Source organism: Eucalyptus grandis, chromosome 1 (genome assembly GCF_016545825.1).
Source record: "Eucalyptus grandis isolate ANBG69807.140 chromosome 1, ASM1654582v1, whole genome shotgun sequence".
Lineage (NCBI taxonomy): Eukaryota > Viridiplantae > Streptophyta > Magnoliopsida > Myrtales > Myrtaceae > Eucalyptus > Eucalyptus grandis.
In genome coordinates this window covers 11745711-11762275 of record NC_052612.1, presented here as the reverse complement: position 1 = coordinate 11762275, position 16565 = coordinate 11745711, and the positions used below count along the sequence as shown (strand labels likewise).

General features: G+C 42.1%; 2 protein-coding genes and 1 pseudogene across 5 annotated transcripts; all 3 read right to left on the bottom strand.

The window, feature by feature from the left end:
• Positions 1 to 1540: 1540 nt before the first annotated feature.
• LOC104433637 (protein WHAT'S THIS FACTOR 1, chloroplastic) lies at positions 1541 to 4923 on the bottom strand. The gene is given in 5 exon segments (XM_039316578.1): positions 1541 to 2657; positions 2806 to 3459; positions 3462 to 4309; positions 4488 to 4542; positions 4899 to 4923. Coding segments are annotated over 4 exon segments (1536 nt in total). The 3' UTR covers positions 1541 to 2657; positions 2806 to 2851.
• On the bottom strand, positions 4309 to 8632 carry LOC120291307 (SKP1-like protein 1A). Of its 4 annotated transcripts, none has more exons than XR_005549293.1 (4): positions 7619 to 8146; positions 7026 to 7295; positions 5097 to 5281; positions 4309 to 4487 (listed from the first exon to the last, which is right to left on the bottom strand). XR_005549293.1 is itself a non-coding variant. In XM_039308521.1 (4 exons), exons 2-3 carry the CDS (start codon positions 7883 to 7885, stop codon positions 7044 to 7046), a joined length of 519 nt encoding a protein of 172 aa, XP_039164455.1. In that variant the 5' UTR covers positions 7886 to 8021; positions 8250 to 8632; the 3' UTR covers positions 4875 to 5281; positions 7026 to 7043. The 4 variants fall into 4 exon arrangements, 3 of the variants coding, with proteins under 3 accessions (XP_039164458.1, XP_039164455.1, XP_039164453.1); XM_039308521.1 differs by lacking the exon at positions 4309 to 4487 and adding an exon at positions 8250 to 8632 and having other exon boundaries at positions 4875 to 5281; positions 7619 to 8021; XM_039308524.1 differs by lacking the exon at positions 5097 to 5281 and having other exon boundaries at positions 7619 to 8149.
• Positions 8633 to 13254: 4622 nt separating this feature from the next.
• LOC120285966 lies at positions 13255 to 16100 on the bottom strand (annotated as a pseudogene).
• Positions 16101 to 16565: the final 465 nt, after the last annotated feature.

Below are 16565 nucleotides of genomic sequence, written 5' to 3'. Positions count from 1 at the left end.
ACCTTTTTTTTGCAAGAAGAAATCATAGGGTATGGTTGAATGTACAGATGAGATAGATGGGTACGAGCATTAGGTGAGTAGGTGATGCTGTTAAATGTGTGGGCCTTCTTGGTGGGTCCCATTTAACTTTTATGTTTTTTCTTTCTTTTTGGATAAAATTACAAATAATCTCTGAAATTAAACTTTTACTTTATTTGCCATATTCAAACTTCAAAAACCCAACCACACGCAATGCACTTAACGTGGATTCTCTTCTTCATCGTAGAGGTTAAGGATTCGAACCCTCTTGCAGTTAGTGTGGATTCTCTCCTTCATCGTAGAGGTTAAGGATTCGTGTGATTCTCTCATTCATCGTAGAGGTTAAGAATTCGAACCCTCTTGTTGCTAAAGTGTCTAAAGCGGAGGTTTTGATATTGGCTTGAGCTAGCCTTTCTTAAGATTTACGTCTAAATAGCAAGTTGGGATTCGAACCCTCTTGTAGTTAGTGTGGATTCTCTAATTCATCGTAGAGGTTAAGGATTTGAACCCTCTTGCAATTAGTGTGGATTCTCTCCTTCATCGTAGAGGTTAAGGATTCGAACCCTCTTGTTGTTAAATTGTCTAAAGCGGAGATTCTGATATTGGCCTGAGCTAGCCTTTCTTGAGATTTACGTCTAAATAGCAAGTTGCAGGCCATGAGGTTTACGTCTAAATAGAGGTCAATTTGAAAATATATAAAAGTTTGGGAATTACATTAAATGAATTACAATCATTAGGCTCAATTTTCATAATCATATTAAATCAATTAAAAGTTTAACATTTACCGATTATTTGTGTTATTTTTATTTTTATTTTTATTTTGTCTTTCTTGAGGACCACAAAAGCATTTTCATTGTCGGTGATTACGCGAATTCCGAAAAAAATCCCGTGGGGGCTCTTCCGCAAATAATAATGCTCGGAGCATCTTGGCGTTCTTCCAATGATGAGCACCGTTGATAGTGGAATTCTAACTGGCAAGTGGCGTGCAGGTTTTTCAGTGATATTTTTTAGCAAAAACGAAGATTTTGTATCTGATGGAAATTACACATATGTTGCGAAAATTATTAATACGAAGCAACTTTCATGGTGATTACAAACGATTATTAATTTGAAATGATATACTGACGACTTGCTAAGAATTGTAACTAACAATTAAATAGAGAAAATTACATCCATAATTGAGGAATTGCAAATCAACGCAAAAAAAAAAAAAAAAAAAAATGTATTGATGTATATATCATATTCCTGTACTCTTAAGATGTTCATAAGTTATCAACTAATTTTGGAAAGTTTTGAATTACTTTTTAAGTTATGAAATTACTGAGAAGTCTTGACAAATTACAAAGTTTGTTACGGTAATAGTGAACTTTCCATCATAATTAGATTGTGCAAAGAATTTTCTTATGCCCAGTAACTTTTTCTCTAATGATTTTCATGTGGTTAGTAAATTATATTACGCTCAATGAGTTTTTATATTTTTAAAAAAAATATATAAGCAATAAGATTAGCCAACATTACAGCACAGCAAGAACATACTCCATGGTAGTGTAGTCTGTCCAAAGATCAATACATCCCGTGTCATTAATGCCCTATGCATTGATCTATAGCAAGGACAAAACCTTCAAAGGAAAGGGGGTCATCCGCAACACATGAGTTCAACCATCGATGCAGGAGATCCGGATCTGACACATGAATATTCCATTCTGATCCAGTGAGGACATTCCCATTTTCTAACAATAAATACAGCAGAATAGTCATAGCCTACATTTGCGTGTTGAATCCGCTGCACATATTGCATGGGCTGAACCCGGCCTTTCAACTACGAACCATCTCGTTCCCCTCGCAGCTATTATAGACCATGGCAGAGTCATCAGTTTCAATGGTGAGAAAGGCGTAACGTTCGCGGCAGCCAGTGATGCTGCTGACTAAATTGCTTGACAAACAGCCCCTGCCGCCGCAACATCAGCACAGTAGGTGACACACTCCCTTTACAGCCTCCAACCAAAGCGTCACCTACTGATCTCACCATCACAACTCTTATCTGCTTGCTGTCCTGATCAGTACATGCTTGAAGAAGACTAACCCACCACGCGGTCTTCTCTAATCAGTACAATGCTTGAAGAAAACTGACCTGCATATTCTTCTCAGTCAAGTCAAAACTGATCAAAATACCCGACAATGTTGCTGAAAATTATCCACACATTTGTCACAACTTTGGCTACACTTGCTGAACTTGCAACCTAAGAGTATACATCTCAGCCAGCAAATTAACTCGGAGAGACCCTTGCTGGGAGGGAAGAAACCTTCGCTGCTCTAATCCCCGAGTCTGGATTAGTCAGGGCTTCAGTTCCGGATACCGGGCGGGTTACACCCAACCCACCCAAAAAAGTAACAATGACAAATCATAATATCCACAAGGCTTGAGAGCCACGAGCTTTAAGCAGATGGAATGGAAGCAGGTCATCCTATCCTTTTGCAACGGAGCATATCTCCCACGTGCCAGTGATAGAGGTTGTTACCTACTGGCTAGAGGTTGAGGCTTTTGCCTAGTAGCACCTTTTAATTGATAGCAGTGGGGATACCGACTGCTAGCTGTGGCAGTCATCAGTTGTGGAAGGAAGTGATCCGGAATTGCTTGTCTGTTAGCAACATCATTGCTCAGTAAGTATAATGAGGAAATTAGCATGAATGGCCAAACGAAATCATTCAATTGCATCTCTAAAAAGGATGTGCGATGGTTTCTGCGAGTTTCTAGAGACAATTGTACCACTAAGGACTTCGTCCTACCTTAAAACTGTGTTTGAGGACTTACAGTGTCATTACTTTTCGCTCATCACCAAATTTCTGAATGCGCATCTAACCCTTCGAGACTAGAAGAAGTATCTGCAATCCAAAAGTCTCTCGTCACCCCTTCCCCCAGCAGCTCATCACTTTCATTGTCGCTGTCAAAATGACTATCCCAATCGGAATCTTCGGACTCAAATAAACTCTCAAAACCATCATCAGAAAATTCCCCATTATCCCTGTAAGCCTCCTCGGATTCCACAATAAAATCACCAATATTGTTCATTTCACTCTTTCTCCTTTCTCTTCTGATCCTTTTCCCTTCCATAACAAGGTCCATTAGTTGATCCTTAATTACTAAAGAGTGGTCCTTCTCCAAAAGAGTACCATTGTCATCATATCCTTCGACTAGAAAGACCGAATCCCTCTGCCCTTTCACGCTAACATAGAACAATTCTGGATGCCTTACAATCATATCTCTCAACTTATTAGATAGGGCAAAATCCTTCCTGAAGTGAGTTAAATGGTCTATTAAAGTCCTCTTTTCAATTGTCATGCCCAAAATCTCGCGTGCTACACCACATGCTCTCTTCTCTGCCTCAATAGATCCTTTGCTTAGCTCTGATGCAACAGTGGTATAGGGGCATACATCTGGCAACTCCTGAATCTGATTAAGAAGTCCTGATGGCGTCTCTTCACATTCAGCCCTTTCTGGAGTTTTAAGCGCTTGAATTTCAGTGGCCGATCAACTATGAGCTCACGAGAATCAACTTCCGTGAATGTTAGTGGCCTAGCCAACTCTGGATTCCATGAAACAAGCTCAAGAGCACGGCCATAGGATGTATCAACAGTCTTAAATTTATCCGGATGCTCATTGCAAAGGCGAGAACGGAAATTTGGAGGTAGACCCAGATCAGGGGCAAGGTGAACCAGTTTGGATAAAACAAGGCGATGGTGAGATGAGAGCATAAGAAGTTTCTGCAGTTTGGCAGCCAGGACATTGGAGATAGCTGACTTGAGATTGGATTCTCGGGCTGCGAGAGCAGATGCAGCTGGCGTGAGACGAACACAGAGCTGCAAGAGCGATTTTGTTGCATTAAAGGGTGTGGGCGGTGTCGGGATGGTAAAGAGCTCAAAAATGGCTGGATATCTAAGTATCATAGAAAGAACAGAGCGAGAATCCGAGAGTGAAAGGTAGGACCGGCACTTGGACAGAATATGAAGCGGGATGAAGTGTTTGGGTTTAGAGAGGAGCAGCGTTTTCAGTTTCAGAACAAAGCGAATTTTGTTTTGCCTCACCACATGCTTGTCCAGTGAAGGATTCTTAACAATCTTCAGCCTTGAATGGCAAGGACAACTGTATGCATATTGTTTATCAGTGTGTCTGCAAAGTAAATGATGCCTTGCGAATTTTAAAGGAGAAATTGGAGAAAGGAAGTTGGACTTGAATCCCAGGATGAGCTGACTGTTATGGGATGAGACGGGAGAGAAAATTCCATGATCACATCTGATAATGTTCAGATTTATAGGTTTTTAACCTCCTGTAGTATCATAAGCAAACATGAGCTTACAACGTCAACCACCGTGCTGCCAATTTCAGCTGGACTTTAGGAAAAAATATATAAACGAGTTCTCCTGAGCAAATTAAAGCAAAATTATAGCAAAATTATAGCCCTTGATAAGACCTGTCAAGAGAAATGCCAATACACCAGATATTAGGAAGAAACATGAAGATCAGACCTAAATCAAAGCAAACAGACATCAACTTTGTAACAAGGAACACTGGAACGGTCTATGAGATTAAAAGCCTCGCTACTTGGCACGAAAATTAAAAGAAAAGTGAACACACAGAGTTTCCGAGTGAAAACTCAGAAGCCATAGACATCCATCACAATTAAAGGTCAGTGTCGGGGATCAGGATCCGAATAGTCTATATAAGGGCAATTTAACAATGCATATGAATTAATGCATCCAAAACACCAGAAGAAACAAGACACAGCTTTGGTCGCAAAGCTAGATTACAATGATTAAAAACAATCATTAGGCATATGTATAGCACTAGATAAATTCCATGGAAACTAAATTTGGCACATCACCTTTATTTCCTCCTGTGCCAACCATTTAGCTAATTAATATCATCTTACATTTTTTAAATAGGGCAAACCATAAATATCCTTTGCCTGGTATAACTTAATTACACCCTAAATATCATCAACCCAATGCACCAAACTGCACAAATCTCCGTTGAAAAAAAATCTCACGCACAAAAGTCCATCACTTATCTGTGCAAGTACCTGTATGCGCTTAAGCAACTGTCCTTAAGCAGCAAGCACGTTATGAAGGATGTGATGCAAGTTAATCAATATACATTCCTCAAAATGAAACTAATATGGTTTGCACATTTTCTTGAACTTTTGTGATGTAGTAATCTGTGGAAAGCTTGCTCCATAGAGAACCAGACCCTTTCTACACAGGCTACCTGAAGAAATACAAAATGTCATTCTAGTCATCCACTGATATGTCATTTTTAACAAACATAAGGAAAGGATCAAATCAATGTGCATGATCTAAACTCGATAAAAAAAAAAATTGGGATATAACGGTTTCTATATCCAGATAATTTTTATATTTTGTGTTAGATCCATTCTCACTACTGTAATCCTTCATAATCCCCAAAACACCAAGGTTTTGGTAAGTGGTACTAGACAACTGACGATCTGTTTCTATTTCAGGGGTGTTGATCAATCCCTGGAAAAAGCACAGAACCTGTGGTACTCCAAAAGTCTAACCAATCAAAAGACAATAACCAGCGCTCCTCTCTATGGAAGGAGAGTTCTTTAAGAAAAGATCGGGCGATAATCTGGACAACAGGTATCCAAACCCCAGCACGAGCACAGAAGAGCAATGGTTGAATCCCTAAGAGAACAAAAGAATGAACGTCGACTGAAAAGCACATACCACTTGGAATACAGACCTCGCACTCCAAAAGAAATCAAGCATCAGGAAGCGGAATCAGAAGCAGATTGGCAAATCAAAGAAACGCAAGAATCTATCTCAATCCCTCTAGCTACATTTTTTACATATTCGGTTACTTATGTGTCAAGTTATCTTGGAAATGGACATCAAATCGTCCAACTCCTTGCCTTATCACTTTTTTGTATAGTTCGCACACTAGATTTCCCCTAAACAGAGAGAGAGAGGGACTGAGCTCCTTTACTGACTGAGCTCCTTTACTGAGTCAAAGCAATGATGACCCTTCGTTGATGAGATAACGCTGTCTGCTCAGTCACTGAGCAGGCACCGCCACTGCAGCATGGCGAGGTTCGCTGGCATTAAGACCGTGGAGAAGCAATTCAGAGGAGGAGGAAGAGGAGGAGGAGCGGAGCTGCAGATTTATGGAATCGGAAAGCAAAGGGGAGTGGCTTTTCTGCACAAAGTTGTGAATGACCAAGAGAAGGGGGGGACATCTTCTTACGGGGGAGGGGGAAAATCAGCATAAGGGTAACGGCAGAACCACGAGAATCCCACGTCTTCACACCAAAACCAAAAGTGTTTGGGACTAATCAAACCCATTTCGCAGGATCACAACCAATTCCAACAACTTCTCAAGACATAATTCAAGAGCACATATACTTTCTCTATCACAGATTCGACCTCACGAGGAAAACTAAGCAACCCAAAACTAGACATGCAGTAACAGAGCATTCGCCGCCACCGGCCAATGCCTACTTGATTTCCTATCGTCTTTTCATCCTCAAAAAGCGACAACAACCAAGAAAATTCAAAGACAGGCGAATCTACCCATCTCCTATTCATACCCACGAGCAGCAAGCCCAACTCCAATCCCAATATTCATACGCAAAAAAGCACACATACCCATGTAAAAAGAAAGAGGAAAACGAAAGACGCGATCTTGACGGTGGAATCGGCACAAACCAAAGAAGGAAGGAGACGGATAGTTCTGCTTCTTTGCACGCGAACCCAACTCCAATCTCTTATTCAATAGGGCCAAATTATAATAATCAAATCAATAGGGCCATCATCAGGCAGGATGATCTTAGTAACATTAAAAGGGAACTTAAGTCCAAAACCAGGCTCCAGCCAACCAACAATGCCACCATAACGAACCGCTATTCTACATTCGTGAGCCAAGCAAAGTCATATACTAGATGTTTCAACGACTAAAAGTCTGACACGGCAAAATAAAACCCAAATCATCTTACATAGGTTCAGGAGGAGACTTAACAAACGCCCAGGATACTTCGTATATCCTCTGGGGTAAGGGTAGAGTCGTTCTCCTCTATGCTGAGGATCCTGCGCTCCTCCTCTTCGGTAAGGGCAAAGTCTTTCTCCTCTTTCTTGATGCCGAAGCGCCTGCGTATCTCCTCCATGGCCTTCTCAGGGGTCTTGCCTTTGATCATGTCTCTGATCCTGTTAGTCACAGTCTGGCATGTGAGGTCCAACAAGCCCTTGTTGTCCAAATAGTCTGCGGCCTAAACAGACATCAATTCATACATGCGTCAGACCAAGTAACAATTAAGTGGAACAGCTTATTAACTTCCCAGTCTCATTGAAAACAATCCGATCATTCAGTCAGCACAAACAAAAAATCTGTCAAACAGAACAAGTGAAACCCTAATCGCCGATTCGCAAAACCTAGCCTCCCAACCAAACCCCCAAAAATAAAAAGCCTACAAAACCTAATTCGAGAACAGCACGCCAATCTCCTGCCAACCGAAGGCCCCCGAAAAAGAAAAAAGGAAAAAGGAACCCTAAAAAGGAAACAAGGGAAAGATGGGGGAGAGAATCAACTGACCTCGAAGAGTTCAAACAGGGTGGCCTCGTCGGTGTCAACGAATCTGGCGTCCCAGGCCTCACGGTCCTGGTGCATCTTGCAGTACTCGATCACCTTGGTCAGGATCTTGCTGTGCACGTTGGGCAGCGGGAACAGCAGGATTTTGTTGTCGGCGCAGCCGTCCTCGATCATTGGCTTGATCGCCTGCAACTCCACCGCCACCGACTTCTCCACATCGTGCGACTCCCCGTCGGAGCTCCGCAGCCTTATCTTGCTCGACGACGCCATCTCTCGCCCTGCTTCCCAAAGGATTCCTCGCCGGCACCGGCAGAAGATCGACCTCCCTTCCCTCTCTGCGCCAAGAATCGGCGAACGGAGCAGAAGGAGAGAGAAGAGAGAATCTTAGAGAGGGAGAGACTTAGATCTGCATGAATCAGAAGGCAAATTGGAGAGCGAGCGAGCATTTTATAGATGCAGCGCGGTGTCCGCGGTGTTGTACTTGTACATCTAGGTGGGGTTCGAATCTGGGAAGACCCACCCCCAATAATGGAGGCATCGCAGAGCAGCGCCCCCTTCCCCCACCCACCACTTACAAAAGAAAAAAAAAAATATCGCACGAAAGACTGCACCGCGACGAGGTACCCTCCCCTACCGTAGTTCTGCCTAGGGGTGTGCACGATCCGGCTAGAACCGGGAACCGCCCGCCAAGGACCGGTTCTGAAAAATCGGAACCGGGATCCACCCGTTTGTTGCGTGGATGGTTCCCAGATGGATCCATGGAACCGATTTTGACGCCAACGGTGGCAGAGGAGCAACAGCGGCGGCGTCGGCGTCGAGGCTCAGTAAGGAATCAAAGACGAAGGGAGTCGGGACTAAGCGTCGGCGAGGGGGGCAGACAGCAAAGGCGGAGGAGCAGCGGTTGTGGTGAGTGGCGACCGGCGCAAGGGGGCGGACAATGGCGAAGGAGGAGCAGCGGCGGCGGCGTGGATGCTTGGTGAGGAACCGAAGACGAGGAGAAGAGATTGAGGAAGAAACAGAGAGATGATCAAAGACTAAGGAAGAAATTGGAAGAGAATCAAGAGATGAGACGCAAATTAGGGCTTCGTACCTTGTTGAGTGACGGAAAAGGGGCTCGCCGGCTCGGTCGAGAGTTCTTGCAGAGGCGAAGGAGCAGCGGTTGGCGAGTGGTGACCGGCGCGAGGGGGCGGACAATGGCGGAGGAGGAGCAGCAGCGGCGGCGGCGTGGATACTCGGGGTGGAACCGTGGAATCGAAGTCGAAGAGAAGGAAAGGAACAGAGAGAATTGAAGGCTGAAGAAGAAGAAACGCGATTAGGGCTTCGCGAATTAGGGGGTAGGGGCAAGGGGGCTTCGCGAATTTTGTTTTTTGTTTTTTTTTTTAATTATAAATAGTCTAGTCAGGGTGGGTGGGCGAGCGGATCCGCCCACCAATCGGAACTGGCCTTCCCAGGTTCTCAACAATGGACCAGGAACCTGACGGTTCCTCAAGCAATCGCCAGGTTCCGCGCGGTTCCTGGTCAGGTTCCAGGCAGGTCCAGACGGTTCCCGGGTCCAATGCACACCCCTAGTTCTGCCTGCCAAGGAGCGAAGAAAAGATTCCCTGCCGCGGCAATCACGTGATCCAGCTTGAGCTGGGGGGGTCCCCAGCCGACGTCGCCGTCGCCGAGGCCCCGCTCCAATAAGAGACTGGGCTCTCCTTCGCAAGATCAAACGAATCACATCTCGTGCCACGTAGTTGTACTTCAACGGGAACTCATTATTGAGGCCGAGAAGTGTTGCAGTAGCCAGTATGACGTGGTTGACGAGAGGAAAAGAGGGTTTCGCGATATAATATCTGATGTTCGTCACCAAAAGATAAAATATGGAAAAGGGTGTCTGGTGGATAAGAAAATTCGTCTCCTCTTTTTGATCACATGTCTAGGTCCTCGGCACTCGGCATGAGTTTTCCCCGGTGCTTTGTAGGTGGGCAAGTTCCGACACTTCAAAACCTACGCTGCGTTTACATAGGTGGCTAATGTTGCCCTAAATAATATATTATTCAGTAAGTCCTGCACCATCCACATCCAAAGACCACATGGAACCGAACGCGAGTTGATTATTAGAAGAGAAACCTAACGCGAGGTCAAGCTAGGGCTAAAACCTACGGGAATCTTTCATTTTCTCGAAGTTCTCCGATGTTAGGTTTTCGAACTACGTACGTGCCAAAACGAGACCCCGTATGTAGAAACGAATTCCTCGCAATTTGTGAAGCCTCAATAGTTTTTGATCCGGTTCATCAACGCCGGCCATGAAGAGTGCTGCGACGGGTTGGTTGGACAATGTTATCTTTGTTAGGTCGGATTTGGATTTCGGCACTAATGACGTGCCAATCCAAAGTAATGCCAACAATTAAGTCCATTGTCCGAGGACAATTCCAGGCCACGTCATGACTAATTGGCCGATGAAGCGTGAATATTCGAATGGGGGAACGTGAGGTGGAGGGAGATGTGAACACAAGAATCGGACATCCGGGTTGTCCTGTCGTTGCGTCGGTCAGTCAGCCAACGCAGATAAACGATAACGACAAACCCGTTTTCCCCTTTCCCTCCCTTCTTTCCCCCTTCCCTTTTCTCTTTCGGGTCAAAGGAAAGCAGGTGGGGATTAAGAAAAGAACGGCGATTGTCAAAATGGCCACGTGAGCACGCTCCGGCGGGTCCGCCCTTTTCACGACAAGCCCTCTGCCCAACCATCTTTTCATATTCATCTCCTCAGGATAAACTCGCTTTCTCCTTTCCTCCAACCTTATCCTACGACACATTTAGAATGATGTCCCCATGTCCTTGGAACCCCTCCCTCCCCTTTTATCCCACAGAATTCCGCATTTGTAATAGGGAGCTTTCGCGACTTTACGAGGTATGAGAGAACATGCCATCCATCCATTTGGACTTGGAAAACATCAATTGTGTACGTTAAGAGGTGCATGAATGACAACCCAAAATTTACATTGCACCATTTACGAAGAAACTGTTTGATAAACCTATTCGGTTTTTCTATTTACGGTTTGGAAGAGAAATCGGAAAGCTAAAATTTTCTACTTCTAATTTCGGAAAATAAATCGAAATAATTTCTCTCACTAAACCCTAATTTCGGTGAGTCCTCCCTCATCTCCTCTACGTCTTTGCCTCCTCCTCTTCCTCCGCCTCTCCTCATTTTATTAAAAATATAAATAAATATATTCATTTAAAAATAAATTAAATTTATTAAAATAAATAAATTATTTTTATTTATCATTTATTTTTAGTTTATTAAAAATAAATTTATTAAAAATAATTTATTTATGATAAATAAAAATAAATTATTTTTATTAAAAATAAATTTATTATTATTTGCCTTGAGTGTTTTGTCAAATCATTTTTTTATTCATTTTAAAATAAATTTATTCATAAAATAAAATAAAATAGAATAAATAAAATCAATTTTTATTTTTATATATTTATTTTAAAATAAAATGATATTTTTATTTTATTTTTTATGATTTATTTTATTTTATTTTATTCATTATTTTTTTGTTACTAAATCATTTTTATTTTTATTTTTTATATTAAAGGTCGTCGGTCGTCGCCACCACCATCCGAAAGAAAAAAAAATTGTGTCATTATTAAACGAATTTCTATTTTTAGAGTAGAAATTTTGTGTCGTTATCAAATAGTTATTTTTGTTTAGAAACTCTTCTTAAAAATAGAAATAGAAAAATCTATTTCATTCCGAAACAATTTCTTGAACATAATGGTTCTCATGCGCGCCCTAAATGGTGTCGGATGTCCTCTGTGTCTGTGACATTCCGGAAAATTTGCGAAAATTAAATTTCGCCAACCATTGAATCATTAAGCAACGGTAACCCGCGATGCGTTATTTCTTTTAGTACAAGAATAAAGTACCGCACATCGCGGCGTTTCTCTCTCGACAATCGCAGGCGCTATCCTCGAAACCTCCGCCGGCCCTCTCCCTCCCCGTTCCCCACCATTCCATCCTTCCCGACTAAACTTGAATGAAAAATATTTTTCAGAAAAATAATTTTATTTTCCAGTGTTCGATCGAGACCTAAATTTTAAGTGAAAAATATTTTTCACAGTTCGTTAGCTAATTTAACTATTTAGAAAAATTTATCAAAAATTGAATTTTAATATTTTTAATTGACCAAAAAATTATTTTTATTTTTATACTTTTTTTTTAAAAATGAATTTTTAATTGTTTGTATTTTTAAAAAATCGAAAATTTTATTATTTATTATTTATTATTTTTCTTTCTTTTTCTTTTTCCTTTTTCTTTTCCTTCCTTCTTCCTCCTCCTTCCTCTGCCGCCGCATGCCTAAAGATGGTGCTAAATATCCTTTATGAAAGCTTTGAGTTCTATATGCTCAGTAACTTTTTCTCTAATGATTTTCATGTGGTAAGTAAATTATATTACGATCAATGAGTTTATATATATATATATATATATATATATTAAATATATAAGCAATAAGATTAGCCAACATTACAGCACAACAAGAACATACTCCATGGTAGTGTAGTCTGTCCAAAGATCAATACATCCCTTGTCATTCATGCCCTATGCATTGATCTATAGCAAGGACAAAACCTTCAAAGGAAAGGGGGTCATCCGCAACACATGAGTTCAACCATCGATGCAGGAGATCCGGATCTGACACATGAATATTCCATTCTGATCCAGTGAGGACATTCCCATTTTCTAACAATAAATACAGCAGAATAGTCATAGCCTACATTTGCTTGTTGAATCCGCTGCACATATTGCATGGGCTGAACCCGGCCTTGCAACTACAAACCATCTCGTTCCCCTCGCAGCTATTATAGACCATGGCAGAGTCATCAGTTTCAATGGTGAGAAAGGCGTAACGTTCGCGGCAGCCAGTGATGCTGCTAACTAAATTGCATGGCAAACAGCCCCGGCCGCCGCAACATCAGCACAGTAGGTGACACACTCCCTTTACAGCCTCCAACCAAAGCGTCACCTACTGATCTCACCATCACAACTCTTATCTGCTTGCTGTCCTGATCAGTACATGCTTGAAGAAGACTAACCCACCACGCGGTCTTCTCTAATCAGTACAATGCTTGAAGAAAACTAACCTGCATATTCTTCTCAGTCGAGTCAAAACTGATTCAAGTTCAAAATACCCGACAATGTTGCTGAAAATTATCCACACATTTGTCACAACTTTGGCTACACTTGCTGAACTTGCAACCTAAGAGTATACATCTCAGCCAGCAAATTAACTCGGAGAGACCCTTGCTGGGAGGGAAGAAACCTTCGCTGCTCTAATCCCGAGTCTGGATTAGTCAGGGCTTCAGTTCCGGATACCGGGCGGGTTACACCCAACCCACCCAAAAAAGTAACAATGACAAATCATAATATCCACAAGGCTTGAGAGCCACGAGCTTTAAGCAGATGGAATGGAAGCAGGTCATCCTATCCTTTTTGCAACGGAGCATATCTCCCACGTGCCAGTGATAGAGGTTGTTACTTACTGGCTAGAGGTTGAGGCTTTTGCCTAGTAGCACCTTTTAATTGATAGCAGTGGGGATACCGACTGCTAGCTGTGGCAGTCATCAGTTGTGGAAGAAAGTGATCCGAATTGCTTGTCTGTTAGCAACATCATTGCTCAGTAAGTATAATGAGGAAATTAGCATGAATGGCCAAACGAAATCATTCAATTGCATCTCTAAAAAGGATGTGCGATGGTTTCTGCGAGTTTCTAGAGACAATTGTACCACTAAGGACTTCGTCCTACCTTAAAACTGTGTTTGAGGACTTACAGTGTCATTACTTTTCGCTCATCACCAAATTTCTGAATGCGCATCTAACCCTTCGAGACTAGAAGAAGTATCTGCAATCCAAAAGTCTCTCGTCACCCCTTCCCCCAGCAGCTCATCACTTTCATTGTCGCTGTCAAAATGACTATCCCAATCGGAATCTTCGGACTCAAATAAACTCTCAAAACCATCATCAGAAAATTCCCCATTATCCCTGTAAGCCTCCTCGGATTCCACAATAAAATCACCAATATTGTTCATTTCACTCTTTCTCCTTTCTCTTCTGATCCTTTTCCCTTCCATAACAAGGTCCATTAGTTGATCCTTAATTACTAAAGAGTGGTCCTTCTCCAAAAGAGTACCATCCTCATCATATCCTTCGACTAGAAAGACCGAATCCCTCTGCCCTTTCACGCTAACATAGAACAATTCTGGATGCCTTACAATCATATCTCTCAACTTATTAGATAGGGCAAAATCCTTCCTGAAGTGAGTTAAATGGTCTATTAAAGTCCTCTTTTCAACTGTCATGCCCAAAATCTCGCGTGCTACACCACATGCTCTCTTCTCTGCCTCAATAGATCCTTTGCTTAGCTCTGATGCAACAGTGGTATAGGGGCATACATCTGGCAACTCCCTGAATCTGATTAAGAAGTCCTGATGGCGTCTCTTCACATTCAGCCCTTTCTGGAGTTTTAAGCGCTTGAATTTCAGTGGCCGATCAACTATGAGCTCACGAGAATCAACTTCCGTGAATGTTAGTGGCCTAGCCAACTCTGGATTCCATGAAACAAGCTCAAGAGCACGGCCATAGGATGTATCAACAGTCTTAAATTTATCCGGATGCTCATTGCAAAGGCGAGAACGGAAATTTGGAGGTAGACCCAGATCAGGGGCAAGGTGAACCAGTTTGGATAAAACAAGGCGATGGTGAGATGAGAGCATAAGAAGTTTCTGCAGTTTGGCAGCCAGGACATTGGAGATAGCTGACTTGAGATTGGATTCTCGGGCTGCGAGCAGATGCAGCTGGCGTGAGACGAACACAGAGCTGCAAGAGCGATTTTGTTGCATTAAAGGGTGTGGGCGGTGTCGGGATGGTAAAGAGCTCAAAAATGGCTGGATATCTAAGTATCATAGAAAGAACAGAGCGAGAATCCGAGAGTGAAAGGTAGGACCGGCACTTGGACAGAATATGAAGCGGGATGAAGTGTTTGGGTTTAGAGAGGAGCAGCGTTTTCAGTTTCAGAACAAAGCGAATTTTGTTTTGCCTCACCACATGCTTGTCCAGTGAAGGATTCTTAACAATCTTCAGCCTTGAATGGCAAGGACAACTGTATGCATATTGTTTATCAGTGTGTCTGCAAAGTAAATGATGCCTTGCGAATTTTAAAGGAGAAATTGGAGAAAGGAAGTTGGACTTGAATCCCAGGATGAGCTGACTGTTATGGGATGAGACGGGGAGAGAAAATTCCATGATCACATCTGATAATGTTCAGATTTATAGGTTTTTAACCTCCTGTAGTATCATAAGCAAACATGAGCTTACAACATCAACCACCATCCTGCCAATTTCAGCTGGACTTTAGGAAAAAATATATAAACGAGTTCTCCTGAGCAAATTAAAGCAAAATTATAGCCCTTGATAAGACCTGTCAAGAGAAATGCCAATACACCAGATATTAGGAAGAAACATGAAGATCAGACCTAAATCAAAGCAAACAGACATCAACTTTGTAACAAGGAACACTGGAACGGTCTATGAGATTAAAAGCCTCGCTACTTGGCACGAAAATTAAAAGAAAAGTGAACACACAGAGTTTCCAAGTGAAAACTCAGAAGCCATAGACATCCATCACAATTAAAGGTCAGTGTAGGGGATCAGGATCCGAATAGTCTATATAAGGGCAATTTAACAATGCATATGAATTAATGCATCCAAAACACCAGAAGAAACAAGAGACAGCTTTGGTCACAGAGGCTAGATTACAATGATTAAAAACAATCATTAGGCATATAATTTCTCTATCACAGATTCGACCTCAAGAGGAAAACTAAGCAACCAAAAACTAGACATGCAGTAACAGAGCATTCGCGGCCACCGGTCGATGCCTGCTTGATTTCCCATCGTCTTTCTCTTTTCATCCTCAAAAAGCGACAACAACCAAGAAAATTCAAAGACAGGCGAATCTACCCATCTCCTATTCATACCCACGAGCAGCAAACCCAACTCCAATCCCAAGATTCATACGCAAAAAAGCACACGTACCCATGTAAAAAGAAAGAGGAAAACGAAAGACGCGATCTTGACGGTGGAATCGGCACAAACCAAAGAAGGAAGGAGACGGGTAGTTCTGCTTCTTTGCACGCAAACCCAACTCCAATCTCTTATTCATATCCACACGCAGCAAACCCAGTTCCAATCCTAAGATTCATACGCAAAAAAGCACACGAACCCACGCAAAAAGAAGAGGAAAACGAAAGACGTGATTTTGAAGGTGGAATCGGCACGAACCAGAGAAGGGAGGAGACGGGTAGTTCTGCTTCTCTACGCACTTCGCGGTCCTGGGCCTCGTTGGAAGGCAGAGCCGAAGAGAGGCTGAGTTGGGGAGTTTGAAGAGGAGGGGGCGAAGTTACTTGCACTGTGTGGATGAAAAGCAGAGGGAGATAAGTCGACGCCAGAGAGAGAGAGAGAGATTTTTATTTTTATTTTCCGAGAGATTATGCTTTGGGGTTTTTTTTTTTTTTGTCGAAAAAGATTATGCTTTGTCTGGGTGGGGAAAAAAGGCTTAGTTTTCATAAGTCGAAATTACATGCCCTTTTCAATCAAATTCTTAAAACTGTTCAAAAAAAAAATCAAATTCTTAAATTTTTATTTTAAAGTTTTTGAATTCACATAAATTTTCTAATCAAATCATCTTACACCAATTCTAATAAACTCAAGCCTATGTGGCCAACAAACCATCTTAGAGTAAAAGATTATAGAATTGTACCTCCATGGATAATAAGCCACTGATGACTTGAAATCTTCCACTACGAGGAAGCCTCGTGAGATCTTTTTTTTTTTTTTGAATGAGCATAAGCTATCGCGAAAATACCTTTTTCACATCATGTGGCCATGTCAATTCAAAATCAC

Coding starts and splice junctions, on each gene's coding strand:
- LOC120291307 (XM_039308521.1), bottom strand. CDS start 7,885: ATGGCGTCGTCGAGCAAGATAAGGCTGCGGAGCTCCGACGGGGAGTCG. Junction 7,296..7,618: donor CCCTGTTTGAACTCTTCGAG/GTCAGTTGATTC, acceptor ATGTCTGTTTAG/GCCGCAGACTATTTGGACAA.